The following is a 24,221-nucleotide window of genomic DNA, read 5'->3' as shown; positions in this document are numbered from 1 at the left end:
CCTTCAACCACAGGATTTGCGCCATCCAGCATAAGCTTTGACTGAGTTTGCCATGCTACCCATAAGCATCCATCTAAGAAATAGATAAATACAATTAATTTAATTTGCATAGATGCATTAAATTGATCAAAATTGAAAGTAAAGGCATTCACGTTCCAAAAGATTTCTATTTAGAATTAATGCGTTCCTTTTGAACATTCTGCTCGTCAAACACTGCTTAGAGATGTATCACAGTCCACAAAAATAAGCAGCACAACTGTTTTCAACATAACCTAAGCACCAAATCAGCATGTTAGAATGATTTCTGAAGGATCATGTGACACTGAAGAGTGGAGTAATGATGCTCAGCTTTACATCTCAGGAATAAATTAAATCTTGAAATATATTCAATTTTTTTAAACAGTAAACTTTATTTTTGATCAAATAATGGAGCCCTGTTTAGCTTCTTTTAAAAACATAAAAAATCTTAAAGAAACAAACTTTTGGTGCATATAACTAAATTTTATGAAAGAAAAAGAGAGTACTTCCCATTCAAAAGTCACTGACACTATAACATTGCTATACACTGCTATTTTAAGTGTTTACCAGTGGTTTACTAGTGTGTCTTGAGTGTTTGCAGGTGATTCCTTACTGGCCCACATGAAAACAACACTACATTTTTTCCATAAGGTGCAAAACAAAAGCCTGATAAGTCTACTTACCAAATATCATCACACATCTCCCTAGTGCATTTAGATCTATCATAACAGTGTTGAACTTTTATTCCATCTCTGGATTCTTTTGGTTTTGGGGGGTTGCTTTATAACCATTTTCATGAGGAGACGAAAGCTATTCTAAGAGAGACAACACGAAGTTCAGAAAATAACAAGCCTGAAGCCTCTGCTGCCGGCAGAGATGCATCTATTAATACCGCATTCTGATTTAGTGTAACCTGTCTTTATAGAGAAACACTTGTTGTCCAACAGACAAGCAGATTCTCAGTGAGCAAAGCCAGTAACTTTAGCTTCCTATCTGGAGCTAGTGCTGAGAAAGTGACTCACATGCATAAAAGTCAAACAAGTGCAGGAAATGCTCTATAATTCTCTCTTGGTATTATTTATTTTCCTTCTTTCCGCTTGCTCTACCCCTCCCTCCCCCGGGCCTTAAGAAACAACACAACTAGCTACTAGTGTTCACAGGTCTCGCTCTTAAGTGATTATTAAAGTCTTGCATTTGCGTAACACGAGGTGTGGAGACCTCTGAAGGATATGTGAGACCCCGAGAGGAAGTTTGGGTGGGGGAGAGTCCCGTACTGAGACTGATCCAGAGTCAGATTTACAGAAGGCAGCTGTTGTGGGTTTGACAGACAGATGGATCGGAGCACTGCTGCGTAACACAAGCAGATTCGAGTCTGCAGAGGAGTGTGTCAGATCACACTAAAACAGCAAGGGTAAGTCACACTTAAGATTAATTCTTATTATTTTAATCAAGCTTGATTTCTGACTTGAGTTTTAATATCAGTCTTCTCTCTTATGCCTAATAATGGTTATAATACCAGAACATGTGGAATAACTGGAGATATAAATGAATGAAAAACTGCTTATAATCACAGTATAACCTTTTTTTTAAACAATGTTCATTGCTGTTTGGTAAATTATATCATCTTTACTGAAGACTATCATCTAAATAAAGTATCAAAATGCCCACATATCTGGAAAAAAATACAACTTTTAATGCTGTGGTCTTACTTTTGCACAGAACTGTATTTGTATCCCTTTTTCATGTTGTCAGATTATTAACATAAGACACTAAAATGAAGAAATAGTTGCACTTCTGAGGCTCAGTTATATGTTTTGCACTCGGATCATTGTTTCAGACACTTTGGCTGTTTTTCCTATTTAAAAACGAGAGCACGGTCCTAAGACCTATTTTTAGAGGGCTGAGGCATTACGGCGTGCTGGAGTTATGCAGACGCAAGATTAGACGGAGTGGGGAGAACTTCATACAGCTTGTTATGTTTGCCCACAGCCTCTCTCCACAAGCTCTTATCTGGGCTCCTCAGAGAACGGGTTTTCCCACTTCATAACTGTTAATACTCCAGTAGAACTCCATAGAAACAGAGCAATATCACTCCAGCTCAGTCTTCCTGGGTCCTCTTGATATTTGATCAGGTCCAGCTTTGGCACTGCGAGGATCTCGGAATCTCTGTTAAATACAAAGTCAGACCTCAGTGGCTTGAAAGACAGTGCTCGGCTGTAATTTCTGGTCTTGGCAGCTTAGACGAGGCTGGAAACATTGAAAGAGCATCAGTAGGGTGGGGGATAATGGAAAAAAGCCCTGAGGGACACCGAGAGAGAAAAGAAAGAGGCTGTCTGTGAGCAGCGTGTGGTATCAAGATGTTTACTTTCTTGTACAACATTAATGATCTCCCTCAGCCATTGATATTATATAAATGTGTAATTACTGGCTGGTAATTATGTTTTGAAAGAAAGGAATGGGAATTGGATCATGCGACTCCTAACCCAAGGAATGTTTGGATCAGTTGCCATGGGGGCGACATGAAGGCTCTGTTCAGTTTTTCCTTCATCTGACTGCAGGATGTTAACTCAGTACTTGATTCAAAGTGAATGCTGTGCTACATACAGCACTCTCTTGGTCAAAAAAATAATAAATAAATAAAAATAAAGCTCTCAAAAGTCACTGTTTTGACAGAAAACAGCAAATATAAGGAGACTTACATTCTATCAAGAACAGGTTAGAATGGTTACCAGTATGTTGTTAAATGGTTGGACGTGTTTTAAATGGTTTGGGGTCAGTAAGATTTTTTCCTTTTATTCAGCAAAGATGCATTAATCAAAAGTGACAGTAAAGACATTTATAATGTTACAGAGGATTTCTATATAAATAAATGCTGTCTGTTTGAACTTTTTGTTCATCAAAGAATTCTGAAAAATCCATAAACATAAGCTATACAACTGTTTTTAAAATTGATTGTAATAAAAGTGTTTTTATTTTATTTATTTACCTTGAGCAGCAGATCAGAATATTCAAATAACATTTGAAGGATCATGTGAAACTGAAGACTGGATTGATGATGCTGAAAATTCAGTTTTGACATCACAGGAATAAATTACACCTAATATTTTAGCTTTAAATTGTAATAACAATCTACAGTATTACTGTTTTTATAGCACTTTTGATCAAATAAATGCAGCCTTGATTTCCTATCAAAAATTAGTAATAAACACAAACGTTCGAATGGTAATGTGGTTACAAGCGTGTTTTGGTTAATTTAGAATAAGAATTCTGCATACAAACATTTACATTTACATTTAGCACTTTTTTAGACATTTAGACTTTTTTTTCAAATCAACTTACTAATGAAGACAATATAAAAAAAATAAAATAAATAAAAGAGCATTTATTTTATTTTATTTTTTTGCAGTAAGTAGAATTTAATAAATGCAATATGTAAGTGCTGTGACGAGGCTAAGTTACGCAGTACTTGCTACAGAAGTATAGCTTTTTGTAGCATGTAACAAGGTTTTTTTTTTTTTGCAATAAATAACAAGAATAAAAAGGGATATATATACCTGCATAGTCGGCAATGTATCTACCATGTTCAAAGACCAGAAACATAGTAAGGACATTCTAAAATAGTTCATGTGACATCAGTGGTTCAACCATAATTTGTATGAAGCTACGAGAATAGCCTTTTGTGCGCATAGAAAACCAAAGAAAAATTTTTATTCAACAGTTCTTCTCTTGTGTGTTAAGGGGGATTTACACATTCGCCTGGCTCCGCTTCACAAGCCTTCACTGACTGTGCTCACATTTTCCCAAATGGCCGAGGCTTTTATACTTTTACGTTCGCCTTTGTAAAAAAATAACAACAGGGGGCAAAGAGGAGTAATTGTCCTCTAAAACTGTCGGGAATCACCGGTGAGACAAAGTCATTTGCCGGCAAAGTCTTGTGATGAGTGAGTAGATGAATCAATAATTTATTTTTGTACAAACTTAAAACAATCTTATATTGGCTTTATTTTGCATCAAAGACAAGACAACTATAAGCAAGTAGTGTATAATTTATATAATCTAAATGAATTCTAATTATATTTTTATACAATGAAAATAAAATGTACTTCAAATAAAAGGCCTTGGACAAACTATTCTAAAAAATGAAATGAAGAGTCCAAAGTTGCGTATGTCCTTACACTTCTTTCGGTCCGTGCCCGCGAATGGGGAATTGCCGTATGGAGATCGCAGGCTCCCTGTTGTGCTACCTTCACGGATTTCAGTCACGAGATGGCCAAATTATTTGATCGCTCAGCTCAGGGAGACAAAGCGGCGGCCCAGTTATCCTGTCTGACTCAGGGGAGGAGCTCTGTCACGGATTACGCCATCCAGTTCCAGACTTTAGCGGCGGCGTGTGGCTGGAATGAGAGCGAGCTGCGCGCCCGCTTTCTTGAGGGGTTGGATTTCGCCATTTCTGATGAACTTGCGGCCATAGAGCTCCCGCGGGAATTGGATAATCTCGTTAATCTCGCGCTCCGTATTGAGGGCCGTCTCAGCCGCCGCCGCAAACAATGGCAAACTCCCGCTCCGTGGCGCCACCTAGAGTCCTCTTCAGCCAGTTCAGCCGGCCGACAGCCCTCGGAGGAGGAGCCCATGCAGTTGGGTTGTTTACGGCTTACACCACAACAGAAGCAGGAGTGTCTGTCGTCGGGGGCGTGTCTATACTGTGGCAGGGGAGGCCACTTCGACCCTCACTGTCCGTTAAAAAGCCAGGGTCCACCAGTGAGGCGGAGAGTCCTGGTGGGCATGGTTCTTAGTTCAAGCTCTCCTGCAGCACAGACTCAGCTGCCGTTCCAACTCTCTTTCCAGAGTCGATCTCACGCTGGAATCGCCCTTGTGGATTCAGGTGCTGAGGGGAACTTCCTCGATGCTGCTTCTGCTCAACGTTGGAGAATACCGCTTATTCCTTTGGGTAGCCCCGTATCAGCATGGTCATTAGCTGGCCGTCCCCTTACCACCATCACTCATAACACCCCCAAGATAAACCTTCATATTGCTGACAGCCATAACGAGCTGATTGAACTATTTATTATTGATTCCCCTAAGGCTCCTTTAATTCTGGGACACCCGTGGTTACATAAACACAATCCACAACATTGACTGGGTCAGCAATTCAGTTTTAGCCTGGAGTCAGTCTTGTCACGTGTCGTGTTTGGGTGCTGTTTTTCCTCCTGTCTCTGTGTCTTGTGTTCCTCAGGAGGATCCCTCTGACCTGTCCGGTGTTCCTGCGGAGTACCATGATCTTCGGGCGGTCTTCAGTAAGGCCCAGGCCACCTCGCTACCCCCGCATCGCTCCTACGACTGTGCCATTGATCTTCTCCCGGGCTCTTCTCCGCCTAAGGGTCGTTTATATTCCCTTTCGGGTCCTGAGAGAGAGGCCATGGACAAGTATATACGTGAGTCACTTCAAGCGCGGCTCATCCGCCATTCCTCCTCTCCCGCTGGTGCAGGTTTTTTCTTTGTTCAGAAGTAGGACGGCTTCCTGCGCCCCTGTATTGATTACAGAATTTTGAATGACATTACTATTAAGAACAGGTACCCCCTACCTTTAATGTCTTCTGCTTTTTAATTATTACAGGGAGCTCGGGTCTTCACCAAGTTAGACCTGCGCAACGCCTACCACTTGGTGCGCATTCGGGAGGGGGATGAGTGGAAGACGGCGTTTATCACCCCTTCGGGACACTACGAGTACTTGGTTCTTCCATTTGGTCTTACCAATGCTCCAGCCGTTTTCCAGGGACTCGTCAACAGCGTGTTGGGTGACATGATTAATCAATTTGTCTTTGTGTATTAGGATGATATCTTGATTTTCTCCTCTTCTCTCCAATTACACACCCAGCATGTCAGACGGGTTCTCCAGCAGTTGCTAGAGAATCAGTTGTTTGTCAAGGCGGAGAAGTGCGAATTCCACGCTGAGTCAGTTACGTTCCTTGGCCACATTATTTCTACGGTGGGGATCAAGCCAGATCCCGCTAAGATTGAAGCTGTCGTCCAGTGGCCGGTCCCTGACTCCCGGAAGGCTCTGCAGCGATTCTTGGGTTTTGCCAACTTCTATCGGCGATTCATCAGAAATTTTGGTCAGATCGCTGCACCGCTCACAGCCTTAACCTCCACTAAGGTGTCCTTCAGATGGAACCGGGAAGCGCAGGTAGCCTTTGACATTTTAATGTCCCGTTTTGTCTCTGCACCTGTTCTGTTGGTTCCAGATCCTGAGGCCCAGTTCATTGTTGAGGTTGACGCTTCAGACGTCGGGGTTGGCACAGTTCTATCTCAGCATTCCCTCCACGATGGGGAGCTCCACCCTTGAGCATTCTTCTCTCGTCGTCTCAGCCCTGCAGAACGTAACTACGACATTGGCAATAGAGAACTGTTGGCGGTACAATTGGCCTTGGGTGAGTGGCGTCACTGGTTGGAGGGGTCAGTGCAGCCCTTCTTGGTCTGGACGGATCACAAGAACCTGGAATAAATCCATTCGGCCAGGAGGCTGAGCTCGCGTCAGGGCCGTTGGGCGCTCTTCTTTACCAAGTTCAACTTCACCCTCTCGTACCGGCCGGGATCTAAGAACATCAAACCCGATGCCCTCTCTCTTTTGTTCGGTGCTTAAGGGGGGGAGGTTGCGGCCGAGGCCATCCTTCCTGAGGGGGTGGTGGTCGGGTCTCTTTCATGGGGTATCGAGCAGCGAGTTGAGGAGGCTGGTCAAGGGGTGCAGGTGCCGGGAGAGTGCCCGGCGGGCAGGTTGCCAGTGCCGGCTGCGCTGCACTCTGAGGTCCTTGAGTGGGGTCACTCATCCAGGTTAGTCTGCCATTCAGGTATTCAGAGAACGTTGTCTGCCATCCGACAGCGTTACTGGTGGCCTACTATGGCCGCAGACAGTTTGTGTTGGCCTGCCCCACATGTGCCCAAAGTAAGCCTGTCAGTCACCCCCCTGATGGTCTGCTGAACCCTCTCCCTATCCCTTCCCGCCCTTGGTCACACATTGCCCTTGATTTTGTCTCTGGGCTTCCTCCGTCGAAGGGTAACACTGTTGTTCTCACAGTGGTGGATCGCTTTTCCAAAGCGGTTCATTTTATCCCCCTGCCCAAGCTGCCCTCCACCCGGGAGACCGCCCAACTGGTGGTGGACCACGTCTTCCGTATCCATGGGTTTCCGGTGGATGTGGTTTCTGATAGGGGTCCCCAGTTCGTCTCTCGGTTCTGGAGGGAATTTTGTAGACAGATTGGGGCCTCTGCAAGTCTGTCTTCAGGGTTTCATCCCCAGACCAATGGGCAGTGTGAGCGGGCCAACCAGGATCTAGGAAGAATGCTCCACTGTCTAGCATCCAACAATCCGAGTTCCTGGTGCCAGCAGCTCTCCTGGGCAGAATACGCTCATAACACTCTTCCGGTGGCCGCGTCAGGTATGTCCCCTTTTGAGTGTTCTGTTGGTTATAACCCACCTCTGTTCCCGTCACAGGAACCCGACATAGCGGTTCCATCCGCCCTGGCTTTCGTCCAGCGCTGCCGTCGCACCTGGGAGAAAGTCAGGAGGATTTTGATCCAAACCTCTGGCCGAACCAAGACTGCAGCTGATTGTCGCCGGTCCTCTCCTCCTGCCTATGTGTGTGGTCAGCGGGTTTGGCTTTCTACCAAGGATCTGCCTCTCCGGGCGCCTTCTCGTAAGCTGGCACCCAGATTCATTGGGCCATTCCGCATCACCAAGGTGGTTAGTCCGGTGGCAATCAGGCTCAAGCTCCCTCCAACTTTTGGTCGGGTTCACCCGGTGTTTCATGTTTCCAGGGTCAAGCCAGTGTTCTCTTCCCCCCTTAATCCTGCTTGTAGTCGGCCCAACCCCCCGCCCCCTCGTCTTGTGGATGGATCTCCTACCTATACGGTTAAGAGATTACTCGATGAGTGGCGCGGCGGCAGAGGCTTTCAGTATTTTGTGGACTGGGAGGGGTATGGTCCAGAGGAGCGGTGCTGGGTGCCGTCCCGGGACATTCTGGACCGCTCGTTGATTGAGGACTTCCGGCGGCATTGAGGTAGGCCCCTTCCTAGAGCATCAGGTGACGCTCCTGGGAGGGGGGTACTGTCGGGTCTCGGGGCTAATCACCTGCCTTTTTGGTGTGTGTGTGTATATTTGTGTGTATTTGGATCGCTTGTCAGCTCACCGCGTCTACCTGTTTGAGTTTTCCCCGCCCTCCTTGTTTCCCTGTTGTGAACCTTAATTGCTCGCCACCTGTTCTCTATGTTCTTCTAATTTTTCCCTTTATCATTCCCTGTGTTTCTCTGTCTATTGTCAGACTGTTGTTACTCGTACCAATAGCTCCGATCTTCTAGCTGTTCTTGGCACTCACCTTGTCGTGTCTTGTCCTCAGGCTCCAGTGTGTTTAGCTGATTTCCCTGCCCCCTGTTCTTACAAGCGCAGAGCTCTTGGAAGCTTCCAGTTGTCATCCCTCTGGTCTCAGCGGTCATACGAATTGCTGTGGAATGTTACTCATCGGCTTTGATTCATCTGCTTCGACTATTCATCCTGTCACTACGAGTAAACCTGTGAATGTGACTCATCTGCTCTGCCTCCTCTGCTTTAAATAAAGCCTTGTGTAAACCCGCACCTGAATCCTGCCTATTTCTCCTGACAACCTGCTTCTGTTTCACACAAACACATGTTCAGCCAGAATCGCCCTGAACTCATCCATCTTCGGATGCAGAGCTGCGCGGAAAGTTACAAAAAATGCAGTGCACATCGCCACGTGAAATCAGTTTGTGCGCACTCAAAGCAAACTTCCTGCAACACCGCGATGACATAATATTTTGTTACACTGTTATAAAGCTATTGGTTACCAGTGCAAAATGATAAACAGAGGTGTGACATGACATGTGACAGGCTATTCTAACAATCTGTTCTGACATGTAAGGTGTTATGGTTGATGCACTTAGCTGGATGCAGAAATTGTGATGAAGTGTTGGGTTGGCTGAAACCACAAGCAATTATGTCTTGGCAAGGTTGAGTTGAAGGTGATGGTTCTTCATCCAGCAAGAAATGTCTGTTGGACATGCTGAGATGCGAGCAGCTATCGTTGGATCATCAGGATGGAATGAGAGGTAGAGATGAGTGTCATCAGTATAGCAGTGGTATGAAAAGCCATGTTTCTGAATGATATAACATATTGATGGCATGCAAACAGAGAAGAGAAGTGATCCTAGAACTGAGCCCTGAGGCACCCCAGTAGTTAGATGTTGCGACTTGGACACCTCACCCCTTCAAGTTACCTTGAAGGAACTATCTGAGAAGTAAGACTCAAACCACTGGAGTGCAGTTCCTGATATGCCCTTTGACATGAGGGTTGAAAGGAGGAACTGGGGGTTACCCATGTCAAAAGCAGGGGACAGATCCAGCAAGATAAGTATTCAAGATTTGTAAGCCACTCTTGCCATTGTTAGGCCTTCAAAAACAGAGAGCAGGGCAGTCTTGGTTTATTGTCCACCGGTTGCTGTCCATGAGATTGTTCTGTGTGAGAAAAGTGGAGATAGCATAATCAAGCATACTTAGCATACTAAAAAGCGTTATTTACACCTGGTATTAATGTCTGCAAGTGGTATTTTTTTATAGGGTTTCCATTATATCTGTATCACACTGGCCTATATTTTCACTGTGTTTTATCTTCTTCATGGTACAACTTATTTGATAATGTATGTACATACAGTGCTTTAAGTGGGCCGGTACGCACCAGTACTCAGTACCGCCACTTCCAAATATAGCTCTTGAACGTACCGCCACCTCTCCGTGCGCCCAGAACGTGCTTTTAGCATACCGGTACGCTCATTTGGACATCTGTTTTAATAGAGGTTTTAATCTTTTGCCTGCGCTGCCGCTTTTCAGAGCGCATTTCACAATGCAAGCTTCATAATTCGTCCCACCGAGAGCAGAGACTACATTACCCATACACCCTTGAGTTTTACTAGAGAAAAGCGCATGCGTCGCATTTCCAGCTCTCAAATACAACTCAACGTGGCCGGAGAAAGTGTGTGATATGCGCACGCTCAGCTCTGTAAATATTCAAATACAGTGAACTACACCTATTATGCTCTTCTGACTTCAGACTCAAACAACATGGTTAGAATCATAACTCACTGGTTTATAGTGATGTGTCGTTCTTGAACGATTCGTTCATTTTGAACGAATCTTTAATGTGACTCGGGAAGAACGAGTCGTCTCGGGGAGTGATTCGTTCAGTCGCGCATGCGCATTATTCTATGGGTTCTGTTCTAGTCGTAGTAATTCACCTGTCAGTCAATGCAGTCTTGAGCCGGAAAGAGAATTGATTAGTTCATAGTTCGAGTCTATCGGGTTTTTGACTCGTTCCTCAATCACGTGACAGCCCAATACATTAAACCCAATGCAGCATGAGCCGGAAAGAGAATTGATTAGTTCATAGTTCGAGTCTATCGGGTTTTTGACTCGTTCCTCAATCACGTGACAGCCCAATACGTTAAACCCAATGCAACATGAGCCGGAAAGAGAATTGATTAGTTCATCTCATGAGTCTTCGGGTCGAGTCGTTCCTTAATCACGTGACAGACCCATACGCTAAAAACATAGACACTGACAGTAAAAGAATGCAGATAATTGAATAGTTCATCTTTCGGTTCTTCGGGTTTTTCGTTCTTTTGTACTGTGAGACAACATTGGCTAGAGTAATTAGTTCATTTACAACTTTCCTTACAAAATGGGTGCGTAGTACTTATTTATTATTAGTATTATTTACTCTTACAGTAACGTGATGCATTTCTGGTTTCAAGTTGTTTTTAATTTCTGTCATGGTGGTACTTTTCCATAACACTGAATGTGGAAATAAAGAGTTGGTTATGCTTAAAATGTTGATCTTTTTTTCTGTCTGTTTGTTTGTTTTTGTTTAGTTGTGCAGTTATTAAATCAGATTGTCTGTGTAAACCATACTTTTGTAACATATGACACTTTATAAACATTAAAAACACTGTACATACTTTTGAATAGTTGTTTATTGTTTATTACAGAAAAGCTTTGTAACAAAGAGGACAACTATTCCAAAATAAATTAAAATAATAAAAATGTAAATAATTAAAAATGAAATTAAAATTAAAAGATAATAAAGCCACAGGGTCTAATAACCTTAACAAATGAACTTTAAAAGTACAATATAAAAAAAAGAAAAACTAAATATTGCACAACAAGCTATTCCCAAAATAATTTTAAACCATTTGAATAAAAAATAAATGAAAATTAAGACATACTAAAGCTATGGAGCCTTATAACAATAACAAATTACCTTTTAAAATCACAACAACAAAAATATTGCACAACAAGCTAGTCTTTTTCTAAATAAATAAAAATAAATAAGCTTTAAAATAAATAACACACTGTGGCTATATTTTTAGGACTTGCTTTAAGGCATGTTTACATTATTAAAAAAAAACAAGCTCCCTGACCTTGGATGGGCTGAGTCTGTGAGTTCTTCTGTCTGAGATAATCTGCCCAGTTTTAGAAAAAAAAAAATTCAGATGGCACGGATGTGGCCACAATGCAAAGTCTTGTCTTTGTGACTTCAGAAAGGCTTGTGTTTACTGGTGAACATCTCCTCCACCAGGCCAGAGGGTCTGATGTGCGGGGTAAGAGTGGCTCTGCAAGGTTGGCCATCATAGCATCTGAGGTCTTAGAAGAGGTAGCAGAAGGCCTCAAGCTTGCTACCCTCTTGTCAAAGTCTTCCCAAAACATGGCCCTGCACTGGCAGTGTACCAGGATCTGAAACTCCTCACTCTGAGCTGGGTTAAAACTGTTAAAGCTGAAGTTATCATAACCTTAATGTCTTTAACATTTGTCTTTAACATTAATAATTCAATTCAAAATGTTATTTGCTTTTAATGTATGTCATTATGTCCTTTTTTGGGCAATCTTCTTATACATATATTACACCAATATGTCAAGTCTGCCTAGGAAAAGCAATTATTATACCAGCAAACTCAAAATTGGAGTAAAAATGAACAAACTAGTCTATAAATACTTTTTATTGTAAGCTTGGATTATTATATTATATAGCCTAGTGTTTATTTACCGATAGACAGTCATGAAGACAAATTAATCAAAATTTTATTTATAACAGGGTTTTATTTATTTATAAAATAATAACAAACCACAGATCCTCAACTAACAGTAACAAAAACACGGTGACAGAAATGTCAGAAATAGCGCATGGGGCTGTCACGTGATTAAGGAACGAGTCAAACTCGACCCGAAAGACTCATGAGATGAACTAATCAATTCTCTTTCCGGCTCAAGACCGCGTTAGTTTTGCGTATGGGGCTGTCACGTGATTAAGGAACGAGTCAAACTCGACCCGAAAGACTCATGAGATGAACTAATCAATTCTCTTTCCGGCTCAAGACCGCGTTAGTTTTGCGTATGGGGCTGTCACGTGATTAAGGAACGAGTCAAACTCGACCCGAAAGACTCATGAGATGAACTAATCAATTCTCTTTCCGGCTCAAGACCGCGTTAGTTTTGCGTATGGGGCTGTCACGTGATTAAGGAATGACTTAAACCCGAAGACTTCTTGTCAGATAAGAGGTGAGATGAGCTAATCACAGACTGAAGACCCAGGTAAAGAATGAGTATTTTTTTCTTTATCTCATAGCATTTTATTTTTGTATTGTTTGTGGTGTGATCAACGTTTGCGTAAGTACTAGATGTGTTGAGGAGGTAGCACTTAATATTTTAATAACATTTTGCTAAAATGAACGAAATGAACGAAATGACTCGAAAAAAGATTCGTTCATTTTGCTGAACGAGACTCAAAAGTCCGAGTCGGTAAAATGATCCGAACTTCCCATCACTACTGGTTTACACCCTACAATGACACCCCACAATGCAGTAGCTCTTTCAGGAAGGGTGACCAGATGCTCCGAAAAATTTGGAACAGTCCCGAAATCTAAACTGTTGTCCCGAATCCTGAATCTGGCCCTAATTGTCCCGAAATTTATACTAAAGCAAAATCTTGAGTAGTTATTGTCTGATAAACATTAAAAACTGTCTGCGGAGGTTGATTCATCCTGCAACCAGCCCCCGCTGGCTGCTCATTGGCTGCAGCATCTTTTTTCTAAGTTCCAAAAAAATACTGTAGGCGGCTAGGCACGAATTTAGATATTCATATATCTAATTAATCTATATGCACAAAGACAATACGACCTTTTTGTCCCCTTTTAAAGCTTGATGAAGAGAGCGCAAGTTGCTGCAGCTGCGAGGAGGACAGTGATGTACGCGCACAGGAGTGATTGACAGTTCGGGCACTGTGTACAAAAAATAAGTTTAAGCTCATTAGAGTTAAGGTCTGATTTACGCACTGTTACAAAAGTCATTGTTTTTTTTTGTTTTTGTTTTGTTTTGTTTTTTTACAATGGGGATAAGGGGAGTCATCAAAAAAAACTATATATATATATATATATATATATATATATATATATATATATATATAGGCTATAATAGAGTACCGGCACCTCTTTTGGGCCACTTAAAGCACTGTGTGCATACCAGTTTTGTATATAATATTTGTTGTTCATAAACATTTGTAGTTTTTGGTTTGTGGATCAATGACTCAAGTTGTAAAATTTATTGTGTAGTTTTCATTAATTGTAGTATTTAATGTGAAGTTGACCAATAATGTTTATTCTCAGATGGTGCGTGAGCAATACCTCACCACCACAGATGAGTCTGGGTCCCTGGCTCCAGTCACGGAGTACCTCTACATGATCGGCATCTATGGCTGGAGGAAACGCTGCCTCTACATGTTCGTTCTGCTTCTCCTCATCATTCTGGTGGTGAACTTTGCCCTCACGATCTGGATCCTGCGAGTTATGTGGTTCAATACGGTGAGAGAACTTCACTCAAAGGACCTCAGATCACATATGTAATTCATTTTTAATAGAAAAATGTATCCATATTTAGATTCTGCCCTTGGTTAAGCCTCTTTATCTCAGTTTGCTACTCTGTTATGCCGCATGAGGTAACACTGATGCTGAGAAAGCTCTCTGTGTTGTTGGATGTTGCAGGAAGGCATGGGATACCTGCAGGTCAATGCAGATGGACTGAGACTGGAGGGAGAATCAGACTTTCTGTTCCCTCTCTACGCCCAGGAAATTGACTCCAGGGAGGTATTTAAAAGTATTCAAGGATATCACGGATAAATGGATTGATTTAGTCACCCATTTTGCTCATTCTCATCTTTATTACAGGATTCAGCTCTTCTGGTGCACTCCTCTGAAAATGTTACGCTCAATGCTCGCAATGCCAATGGTGATGTAACAGGAAGTGTGTCCGTAGGTATGAGATATACAAAACTTTTACTGGTTGAATTCATGATTTTGTCAATGTGTTTATGTCACGACAGGGATACAATGAAACACGGAGAGAGATCCAAGTGCATGAATGATGTTTATTTGAGGGGAATCCAAAAGGGTAAACAGTCCAGGTATAGGTCAAAACCAGAGTAACAATCCAATCATGAAAACAGACAAAAACACAAGGCAAGACTACGGATTAACATTAAACAAGGACTCAGTGACACATACTAAGACAGACCGGGTATAAATACACAGGGAGAGATAATGCTAATCTGGAATTTACTGAGTGCAATGATTCCTTTGGATGAGATGTTAAACCGAGGTCCTGACTCTCTGTGGTCATTAAAAATCCCAGGATGTCTTTTGAAAAGAGTAGAGGTGTGACCTCGGCATCCTGGCTCAATTCGCCCATTGGCCTCTGACCATCATGGCCTCCTAACAATCCCCATATCCGCTGTTTGGCTTCATCAATCCGTCTCCTCTCCATCAGTAAACTTGTGTGTGCTGGGTGTTCTGGCGCACTATGGCTGCCGTCGCATCATTCAGGTGGATGCTGCACACTGGTGGTGGATGAGGACATACCCCCTGACTATGTAAGCGCTTTGAGTGTCTATAAAAGCGCTATATAAATGTAAGGAATTATTATTATTATTATTATTATTGATAACCCGTGACAGCTGGGTGCAATGATTTAGGCAGAGAACGTGAGGAATGTGGTTCGTGAAGTGACAGACACCGTGGGGAAGGAGGACATCTAGTGAATACCCAGGGAACACAAACCAGACACTGTGACAATACCCCCCCCCCTCTATGGAGCGGCTCCCAGACACTCCACGACAAGACTACAAAACCAGGAGGGAGGCGGACAGGTGGAGGCTCAGGGGGAGGGACGGAGGGCCAGAAAAAAAAATGGGGAAACCAGAGACCAGAGGAACATGAAAATGGGGAACAGACACCAGAAGTGCAAACCTAAAACAGGGAGACAAGGAGGGAGGTGGACCGGAGGAGGTTCAGGGGGAGGAATGGAGGGCAAGGCTAACAAGGGGGAAGGACCGGAAGTGAACACAAAAAACAACAACAACAAAACAGGAGATCAGGGTGGATCGTGGCGTTCAAGAACCCAGGCTGACGCCGAGCGGGCAGGACCCCAGGGCGGAGCAGAAGGCCACCACATCTGTGTGACCGACGCCCCCCAGGGCGGAGCAGAAGACCACCACATCCGTGTGGTCGGGACGGACACCCCCCAGGGCGGAGCAGAAGACCACCCACCACAACCATGTGGTCAGGGCGGAAGCCCCCCAGGGCGGAGCAGAAGACCACCACATCCTTGTGGTCGAGGCCGAAGCCCCCCAGAGCGGAGCAGAAGACCACCACATACGTGCGGCTGGACCAACGGGAGGATGAAACTCTGGTTATCCCATGGTGTTTCTACAGGATTACAGAAGATCGGTGCTGACTTGACTCTGCTCATGAAGATTATTGGTGACTTGCATTTGTTCATGAAGATCATTGGTGAATTGTATTTGTTCATGAAGATCAATGGTGACTTGTCTTTGTTCATGAAGATCAGTGGTGACTTGCCTTTGTTCATGAAGATCACCGGCGACTTGACTCAGTCCTTGAAGATCACCAGTGACTTGACTCTGACCTTGAAGATCACCAGTGACTTGACTCTGTCCTTGAAGATCACCAGTGACTTGACTCTGTCCTTGAAGATCACCAGTGACTTGACTCTGTCCTTGAAAATCACCAGTGACTTGACTCTGTCCTTGAAGATCACCAGTGACTTGACTTGACTATGAGAGGTCAACGGTGACTAGCCTTGTCTCTGGAAAGTCCATGGTGATTAGTCCTGACTCTGGAAGGTCAACGGTGACTAGCCCTGATTCTGGAAGGTCAAAGGAGGGTCAACCGGAACCTGACTCAACTCTGGAAAGTCAATGGGCACCTGACTCGACTCTGGAAGGTCAACAGGAATCTGACTTGATTCAGGAGGATCAACTGGAACGTGACTCGACTCTGGATGGTCAACAGGAGCCTGACTCGACTCTGGAGGGTCAACAGGAACCTGACTCGACTCTGGAGGGTTCACGGGAACCTGACTCTACTCTGGAAGGTCAGCTGTGGCTGTCATCCTGTGCAGAGGCATTGGGTAAGCACCCATCTTGTGCCATGACTCTGGACTGGCAGCCATCTTGGGCCGTGGCGCTGGACCGGTGGCCATTTTGGGCAGTGATGCTGGACCGGCAGCCATCCTGGGCATTGGCTCTGGGTGGGCGGCCATTCTGTGCAGTGGGGCTGGGCTGGCGGCCATCCTGGGCTGTGGTGCTGGGCTGTCGACCATCTTGTTGTGACCCTTGGCTGGCAGACTTCTTGTGCAGTGGCGCTGGGCTGGCGGCCATCCCACCGGAAGAGACAGGAGTGGCTGGGGCATCCCACGGAAGCCGATGCTGCAAGTAGCACACAAATTCCCAGAACTCAAATGTGTCCAAATGTGCCATTTCCTCCTGAGGAACCAAGTCATCCAGCCCGCTGTTAAAATAGTCCTTTAGGGCCACGTCATTATATCCCATGCCCTCGGCCAGGGACCAGAACACCTGTGCCATGGCACCCACCTCATTGCCCTCTTGGCGGAGAGCGGTCAATTTCAAATATTTAGCTCTCCGCTCCACCATCCTGGCTGGGGAATGGGAAACATCAAAAGGACTGTGACGGAGTCCTTCTGTCACGACCGGGATACAATGAAACACGGAGAGAGATCCAAGTTTATTTGAGGGGAATCCAAAAGGGTAAACAGTCCATGCATGGGTCAAAACCAGAGTAACAATCCAACATGAAAACAGACAAAAACACAAGGCAAGAGCAAGAGTACGGATTAACATTAAACAAGGACTCCGTGACACATTCTAAGACAGACCGGGTATAAATACACAGGGAGAGATAACGCTAATGGGGAATTGACTGAGTGAAATGACTGATATCCCGTGACAGCTGGGTGCAATGATTTAGGCAGAAACCGTGAGGAATGTGGTTCATGAAGTGACAGACACCGTGGGGAAGGAGGACATCTAGTGGATACCCAGGGAACACAAACCAGACACTGTGACAGTTTAACCCTACAAAGCCCACTGTATCACATTTGATATGCAAATTTATAAGGTCTCTAAATGATCAGCATGATTAAAACCTACTGCACACAATCTTATAGTATTGTACATTCCTTCTGTCATTCATACATAAAGTAAAAGGCTGTTTAGTAAGTAAGAATACATTTCATATTGTTAATCATTATAAACACTTCTTCGAATAAAGCAATTTAGGTTTACCTGATTAGTCATATTTTTTTAGAAAATATGTATCAAATAAGGCTTTTGAGGAACATTTATTTGTTCATCTCTCAGTCAATCATCATTGATATTAATCTCATTGTTTTCAGTTTTTATTAATTCTCATCTGTTCGCCATCATCATCCTCTGTGTATTAAAAAAAACAGGAGTTTTCTCCTGTTCTTTGTCTTGTGTTGAAGTTATGTTCATTGAGGTGTTATTTTGTTCCTATAATATGAGGTCCATATTCTTACTATATCATACAATATAAGCAATAAAAGCCTGAAGTATAAAAATCAGAAAGACAAAAAAAAAAAAAAAAAAAAAATTCCAGACTTTTTTTTTTGTCTAAACGTTTGTTAAATGGTTCCAGTAATAATGTGTCAGGCTTTACAGGGTTAATCAAATGGGTCACACAGAAAACACATGAGCTAAGAGCTCAGCGGCAACATAAAACAGAAAAACTGGATATAAAATATTCTGTTTAAAATATTAATAAAAACTTGTGTGATATCTATATATATTCTCTTCTTATTTATTCCTCTCCTTAATAGGTCCCAGTCAGGCCGAGGGTTTTGGCCAACACTTCAATATCAGTTCAAACCATGATGAAAATTTGTTTTATGCTGATGCAAATGGAGCTGTCGTGGGTAAAGGAAAGCTCCGCGTAACAGGTAAGCTTCATGTGTATTATTAGTAACGTTATACTGTTATTGTTCACGATGTTGCACTTCAAATATTTATTAATACAATAATTAAGAAAAAGGTGAAAAGCCTAATATTCTAGCATATGAAACAGTAAGAAAAAAGAAAGGTTGGCACACCACAGCCAATTTGTTGTTTATTTAATGTTTTCACAACAGGTGATGTTTTGTCTTCATTAGACAATGAACACATATGAGCATTTAAATAATAGCAAAAATTACATCACATGATAAGCCACACGGCATACACACACACACACACACACACACACACACACACACACACACACACACACACACACACACACACACAGGCAACGTATTTCATAACTTAAAACTGTAAACATAAAATACCAAGAACAAATCACAACAATCTAGCCTGATCAAAAACATACAAATGCAATTAGCATAATTAATGCAAATTATGAATATCAAACTCTTCTTTAAGAACATTAGGAGATAATGTGTTCAAACATATTTTATGAAAAAGTCCAATTAATTGGTTAAACTGGTTAAAACAGTTAATAAATTATTAATTGAGGTTTTGTAAACAACATATCCAGCCTTAACAACATACACCATGAGGCAGAACAGGTTTACACACAAGATTAAATATTAATGCTTCATCTAAACTAGCCTAGAGCTATTTAGATTTTTGCTACAATTAGGATTATCAAATGATGCTTGTCAAGAGTAAAAAAAAAAAAAAAAAAAAAAAAAATCATAATTCACCCCAAATTTAAAAGGAGAACTTATTCTGTTTTATTTGAAGAATGAAGCCTGTTTCAAAACTTTTGGATTATTAAGTATTATTAGCATTTCTTATTTGAATTTAGCACATTTTGATGCCAAAAAAGAAAAGAAAAAAAGAAGCTGTAATATATTATTTAAATTGTACATTGCTTATAGATGAATGTAATTGTTGCATTGCCTTAAATAAAAAAAAAAAAAAAAAATGTGTATTGCATTGTTTGCTTTAATGCATAAATGAATTAATACAGTAGAATACAATATGAGATACAATATAATAATATAACATCTTGGATAATCTGTATTTTGGCAAATAATTGCAATTATGTTTTTCATTTGATCTAAATCATGACAGTGAATGTTACCCCCAATATAATTGTATATTGTATATTGTATAATTGTATCATTGTATAATTGTAAGTGTTCTGGTGTTTGGACAGGTCCAGAAGGTGCTTTCTTTGAGCATTCTGTTAGGACTCCTCTGGTAAAAGCTGTACTTAACAAAGAGCTAAGGTAACTACACAATAAATAATTATTAACATTTTAAATTCCAATACAGCACTTTAATTGGCAGCTTGTTAGGTAGTTCATTCATTTAATCATTCATTATGTTGCTTCATTTTTATCTCTGCATTTGCTGCGGTGATATATTTGGTTGTTGTTGTTTTTTTCTTCTTTAAAACATTTTTGTTTTATAAGGTCAGCCCATTAAAAGTAATGACAGTACAGAATATATCACCTAAAATAACTTTTATAGAAGCTTCCAGCAGGGAATTAACCAGCTGTGATGAAGCGAGTTACCAAGGCATCTGGTTCTCAGCAAAGGCTTATTTGTTTTCCATCTCAAAAATGTCTTTCAAAAATCAATGTAATGCCCACAGTCATGCAGATTTCTCTCAGTTTCTATGTATGAATCAAACTGATGAATTTGAGAGGATCTCGTGACCATCTTGTGTCCAAACAATGTATGGCAAAGTGCAGTAACTAAGCATTCCGTCTTTCAAGACTGGAGTCTCCGACACGCTCTCTCAGCATGAATGCCCCCAAAGGCGTTCACGTCAAAGCTTTGGCTGGAAATGTTGACGTGACAGCACACTTTGATATTCAGCTACACTCAACTGCAGGACTGGTAAGAGCACCTGTCCGCAATTGTTAAGCAGTCCTAAAAACTTTTGTTTGATTTTTCATGAGCATTTAATTAGGTTCAAAGCTAAAATCACCGATCCCTAGCTGACATAGCTCATATTATTTGATTTTGAAAGAATACAATGATTTGTATTTTAACTAAGTCTAAGACATATGCACATCTTATGTATATATCTCTGAAACTTTAGCTGAAACAAAGACTCCTCTTCTAAGGGTAAACAATAAATTAGTGAAAGTCTCTGTTTATCCTTTCTTGTCTAATTAAATAATGGTTGTTAATGATTAGTAATCTTTAAATTTAACCTAATTTAAGATTACATTAAATACGTCATTATTAGGGTTTCTATTGTATATTTCAGTTGATTCTAGACGCTGAAAGCGTTCGTCTGCCGACATTACCTGTGGGAGAAGCCAGAACTTCCGGCACCTCTCAGAATATGTACAACTTATATGAAGTGTGCGTTTGTCCCAGCGGTAAGTTCTTCATCTCCAGAGCTGGCGTCTCTTCGACCTGCGGCGAGAACCAGGACTGCTGAATGACCTTCTGCCCATAATACCCACACTAGAAACTAATCGTTTTGTTACATTGTCTCTGGGCATATATGGAACAAATTATTATATTTTATTTTTTCCTTTTTTTGTATACAAATTGTTCAAAATTAGGCTGGGCAATAAAGGCGCTGGTAAACAGCTGACATCCTATGCAATATAATTTTGAGGTGCAATAAATAACCAGATTCTGTGTGTTGCATATCAGCTAGTTAATGTTTAAAGATGCACTCATAGCGAAATTGATTATTACATGTAAAGCTTACTGAGATGGACGTGCCTTGATCACCGAGGGTTATGATATACACCTTTTAAAGGGTTAGTTCACCCAATAATTCGTCCATCTTCTACAAACCCTTGAAGCATCCTAGGTGTATGTGACTTTCTTCTTTCAGAATAATCCAATCGGCGTTATATTAAGTATCATCCTTGCTCTTCCAAGCCTTTCAATGGGGAAAGTGGGTGTTTGTTGTTAAAAGTTAAGAAGACATTAAATAAAGTGCGTGAATCTGGGGATGAATAAAGGCCCCCTGTAGCGAAACCATGCGTTAAGATGAATATCCAGATTTCAAAAGCAATAAACACTTTGTTTCTCACTTCTGCTGACTGTGGGGAACTGGAAGGAAGACATGCAGGCGGATGTTGTAGTTCGTCAGCATTGCGTGGTTAGTGATGAGTGCGGAGAGAGAACAAAACAAAATGCTGGTCACGAATTAGAAGCACAAAGTGAGGATTTGTAAAGACAAACATTATAGGATTTCAAAATAAACCGAGAGGAGACAGGCTTTCCTTTGCTAAAGTAAGGAAAAATGCGTGCGTGTGTGCGATGCATGCATCTTACATCTTCTGTCTGAATGTCTTCCGCATCCCACAGTCAGCAGATGTTAGAAAAAAAGTATTGTGTTTGAAATCTGGTTATTTATCTTACAAAAATGCATGGATTCTCTACAGGGGGCCTTTATTCACCCCCGGAGCCGTTTGAGGGACGTTTTATTACAGATGCGCGCACTTTATTTCACGTCTTCTGAACTATTGAAAACAAACACCCGGTTACTCTAATTGAAAGGCTTGGAAGAGCAAGGACAATATTTAATATAAAGCCGATTGGATTATTTTGAAAGAAAAAAGTCACATACACCTAGGATGCTTGAGGGTGAGTAGAAGATGGACAAATTTTTATTCTTGGGTGAACGAAGCCTTTAAGTCGGTTTGATTACATCTTTTTTTTTTTATAAGTTAAGTATATTAACGAATTTGTCAGAAGAACTACACAACACACAACCCTGAAACAGTGGCATTAAATTATTTTTTGAAGCATTCTAATATAATAAAATCCAATAGTCTCCATTCAATCTTGAATAACTTTGTTTTTGGTTAAAAACCTAATTAGGAAAATCTGTCAGACAACAAATCTACTGTCATTTTTGTTAATCAAATGGCAAATGTGTTAGTGGCAAAATAGCTGGTGTATTGCTAGTAACTGCATTCTGTTAGTGAAAATCAATGTAATTGATCTATTAAAACTGCTGTAAGATATAAATTATTCTTGCATTTTGAACTTTATACACAATGGTTTGATATCCCCAACCCCTCCCAGAACTGTTTTGCATATGATCTGTTTGAAAATGCTAAGAGTTATTATTTCTTCATATTTACACATCTGTTGTATACTATATATTGATGTGTATTTATTTTTATTTTTTTTTTGTATGGGGGAAAAATTATTGAAATGTAAAAGTTTACATATTTTAAGTTAATAATTGCAGTAGTACTGAATTTTAATTATGTTATAATTTAATCAAGCATCCAGTGTTTCAATGTTCATGAGTTGACATGGTCAAAAAAAAAAAATAATAAAAATGGGAACATTCAAATTGTACCGTTATTACCTTATTCTATGTCATTGAGATAATCATGTCCTGTAACTTCAATGTTATTAAACTTAAATGAAATTTTATTAATAAGATTCTGGAGGAGTGCGTCAGATACTTAGCCTAATCAACACAGGTGGACCATAATCAAGTAATCAATCCCATAGTTTAAATATCGCTGACTTACCTCTATCCATTGACGGTTTATCAGCATGCTGGTTCGCTTCGTCTGTCACCTTATCACAGACCCAATTTTCGTACCAATGAAGAGAGCTACACAGGGGATTTATAAGACCTGCTGCTTTTGCTGGACCCGAGATCATTTCTATTCTACCCAGCCGAACACGGCCGTTTAGCAGCATTAAGCATCATTGCGACAGCTGCTCTCCTCGCGAAGCCACACGTCGTGGCCAATAGGCCGTGCAAGCTCCGAGCTCTCCTCGCTCGACACAACGATCGTGCCGCCCGAGACCGAGCTCTCCTCGAGCGCTGGATTGCAGCAGAAAGAATCCAACCAGCCTGGGCCGAATCCCAGTTCTCACCGCGGCTCAGCCTTTCACCCCGGCGTTCCGGCCGAGTGGCAGTTTGAGGCTGCTTCCTCTAGCGGCGCAGACCACGCGACGTTAACCAATACATTTTCAGGTGAAGACACTAAAAACAGGTTCTCCTTTTTCTTCATTGGATTTTTACGGCAGTTGGCATCCAAAGTGTTGCATCTAAAAGCAGGTTTGCGGCTAAAGTTTGTTAAACGACGTCATGATGCAGTTCCGTCTTCTTCTACTAGTGTTTTATGGCGGTTTTGGCAAACCAGCGTAAAGGTGCATTACCGCCACCTGCTGATCTGGAGTGTGGATTGCGCATAGATTCTAACTACAGATACAAACGTTCCGTCAGATGATGATGCCACTTTTAACCACGAAAGCCAAGACATTACATTCGCCTTACCGTGCTCGTTTAAACCTCACTGAAATGATACAGACATAAGTTCCATGATATAAAAAAATAAAAAAATAAAATGCTTGTAAGTCTCTGGATGAAAGCGTCTGCTAAATGTTTAATTTAATTTTAAATTTTAATTTCCATGCAAGTTTTCTGGTAGGACCAAATCATTTAGGAACCTATTTCACCATTCACCAGCGTGATCACTCAAAATTAATCTAAAATGCATCTGCCCTCGTGTTTTGACGCAGGATAGCAAGTGTGAGTAAAATTACTGTCACCTTTTAAGGACCGTAATACGAAAAACTGGCAGGTAAATATCTTTAGAAACCACTTGGAAGCGGATAGCACATAACAGCTATTAACCCATTTGCTTGACCTGGATAAACCTTGCATCAATTGAAAGTCTATAGACTTTGGCTTTGATATTTGACCAATATTTCGATAAAACATAATTTCAGTGACAGTTATTTAGTAATTATGTCAGGAAACGATTCCTATTCCTGAACGGTAAACGTCGAAGTGTTAGCTCGT

General features: G+C 41.5%; 1 protein-coding gene across 3 annotated transcripts; it reads left to right on the top strand.

The window, feature by feature from the left end:
- The first annotated feature begins 1,170 nt into the window (after positions 1-1,170).
- LOC113058576 (gamma-sarcoglycan-like) lies at positions 1,171-22,743 on the top strand. Of its 3 annotated transcripts, none has more exons than XM_026226602.1 (8): positions 1,171-1,429; positions 13,737-13,931; positions 14,112-14,213; positions 14,295-14,382; positions 18,283-18,402; positions 19,623-19,695; positions 20,188-20,311; positions 20,688-22,743. In XM_026226602.1, the coding sequence occupies exons 2-8, from the start codon at positions 13,737-13,739 to the stop codon at positions 20,862-20,864; spliced, it is 879 nt and encodes a 292-aa protein (XP_026082387.1). In that variant the 5' UTR covers positions 1,171-1,429; the 3' UTR covers positions 20,865-22,743. The 3 variants fall into 3 exon arrangements, with proteins under 3 accessions (XP_026082387.1, XP_026082385.1, XP_026082386.1); XM_026226600.1 differs by lacking the exon at positions 1,171-1,429 and adding an exon at positions 3,938-5,450; XM_026226601.1 differs by lacking the exon at positions 1,171-1,429 and adding an exon at positions 5,769-5,813.
- Positions 22,744-24,221: the final 1,478 nt, after the last annotated feature.

This window comes from Carassius auratus, chromosome 40 (assembly GCF_003368295.1).
Source record: "Carassius auratus strain Wakin chromosome 40, ASM336829v1, whole genome shotgun sequence".
Classification (NCBI taxonomy): Eukaryota; Metazoa; Chordata; class Actinopteri; order Cypriniformes; family Cyprinidae; genus Carassius; species Carassius auratus.
This window is presented reverse-complemented; position numbering and strand designations above follow the sequence as displayed.

What these genes read in the sequence shown, in the direction of transcription:
- LOC113058576 (XM_026226600.1), top strand. Translation starts at nt 5,292, where the DNA reads ATGATCTTCGGGCGGTCTTCAGTAAGGCCCAGGCCACCTCGCTACCCC. An exon ending in AGGAAAGCTCCGCGTAACAG is followed by an intron (nt 18,403 to 19,622) that starts GTAAGCTTCATG and finishes GTGTTTGGACAG; the next exon opens with GTCCAGAAGGTGCTTTCTTT. An exon ending in GTACTTAACAAAGAGCTAAG is followed by an intron (nt 19,696 to 20,187) that starts GTAACTACACAA and finishes CCGTCTTTCAAG; the next exon opens with ACTGGAGTCTCCGACACGCT.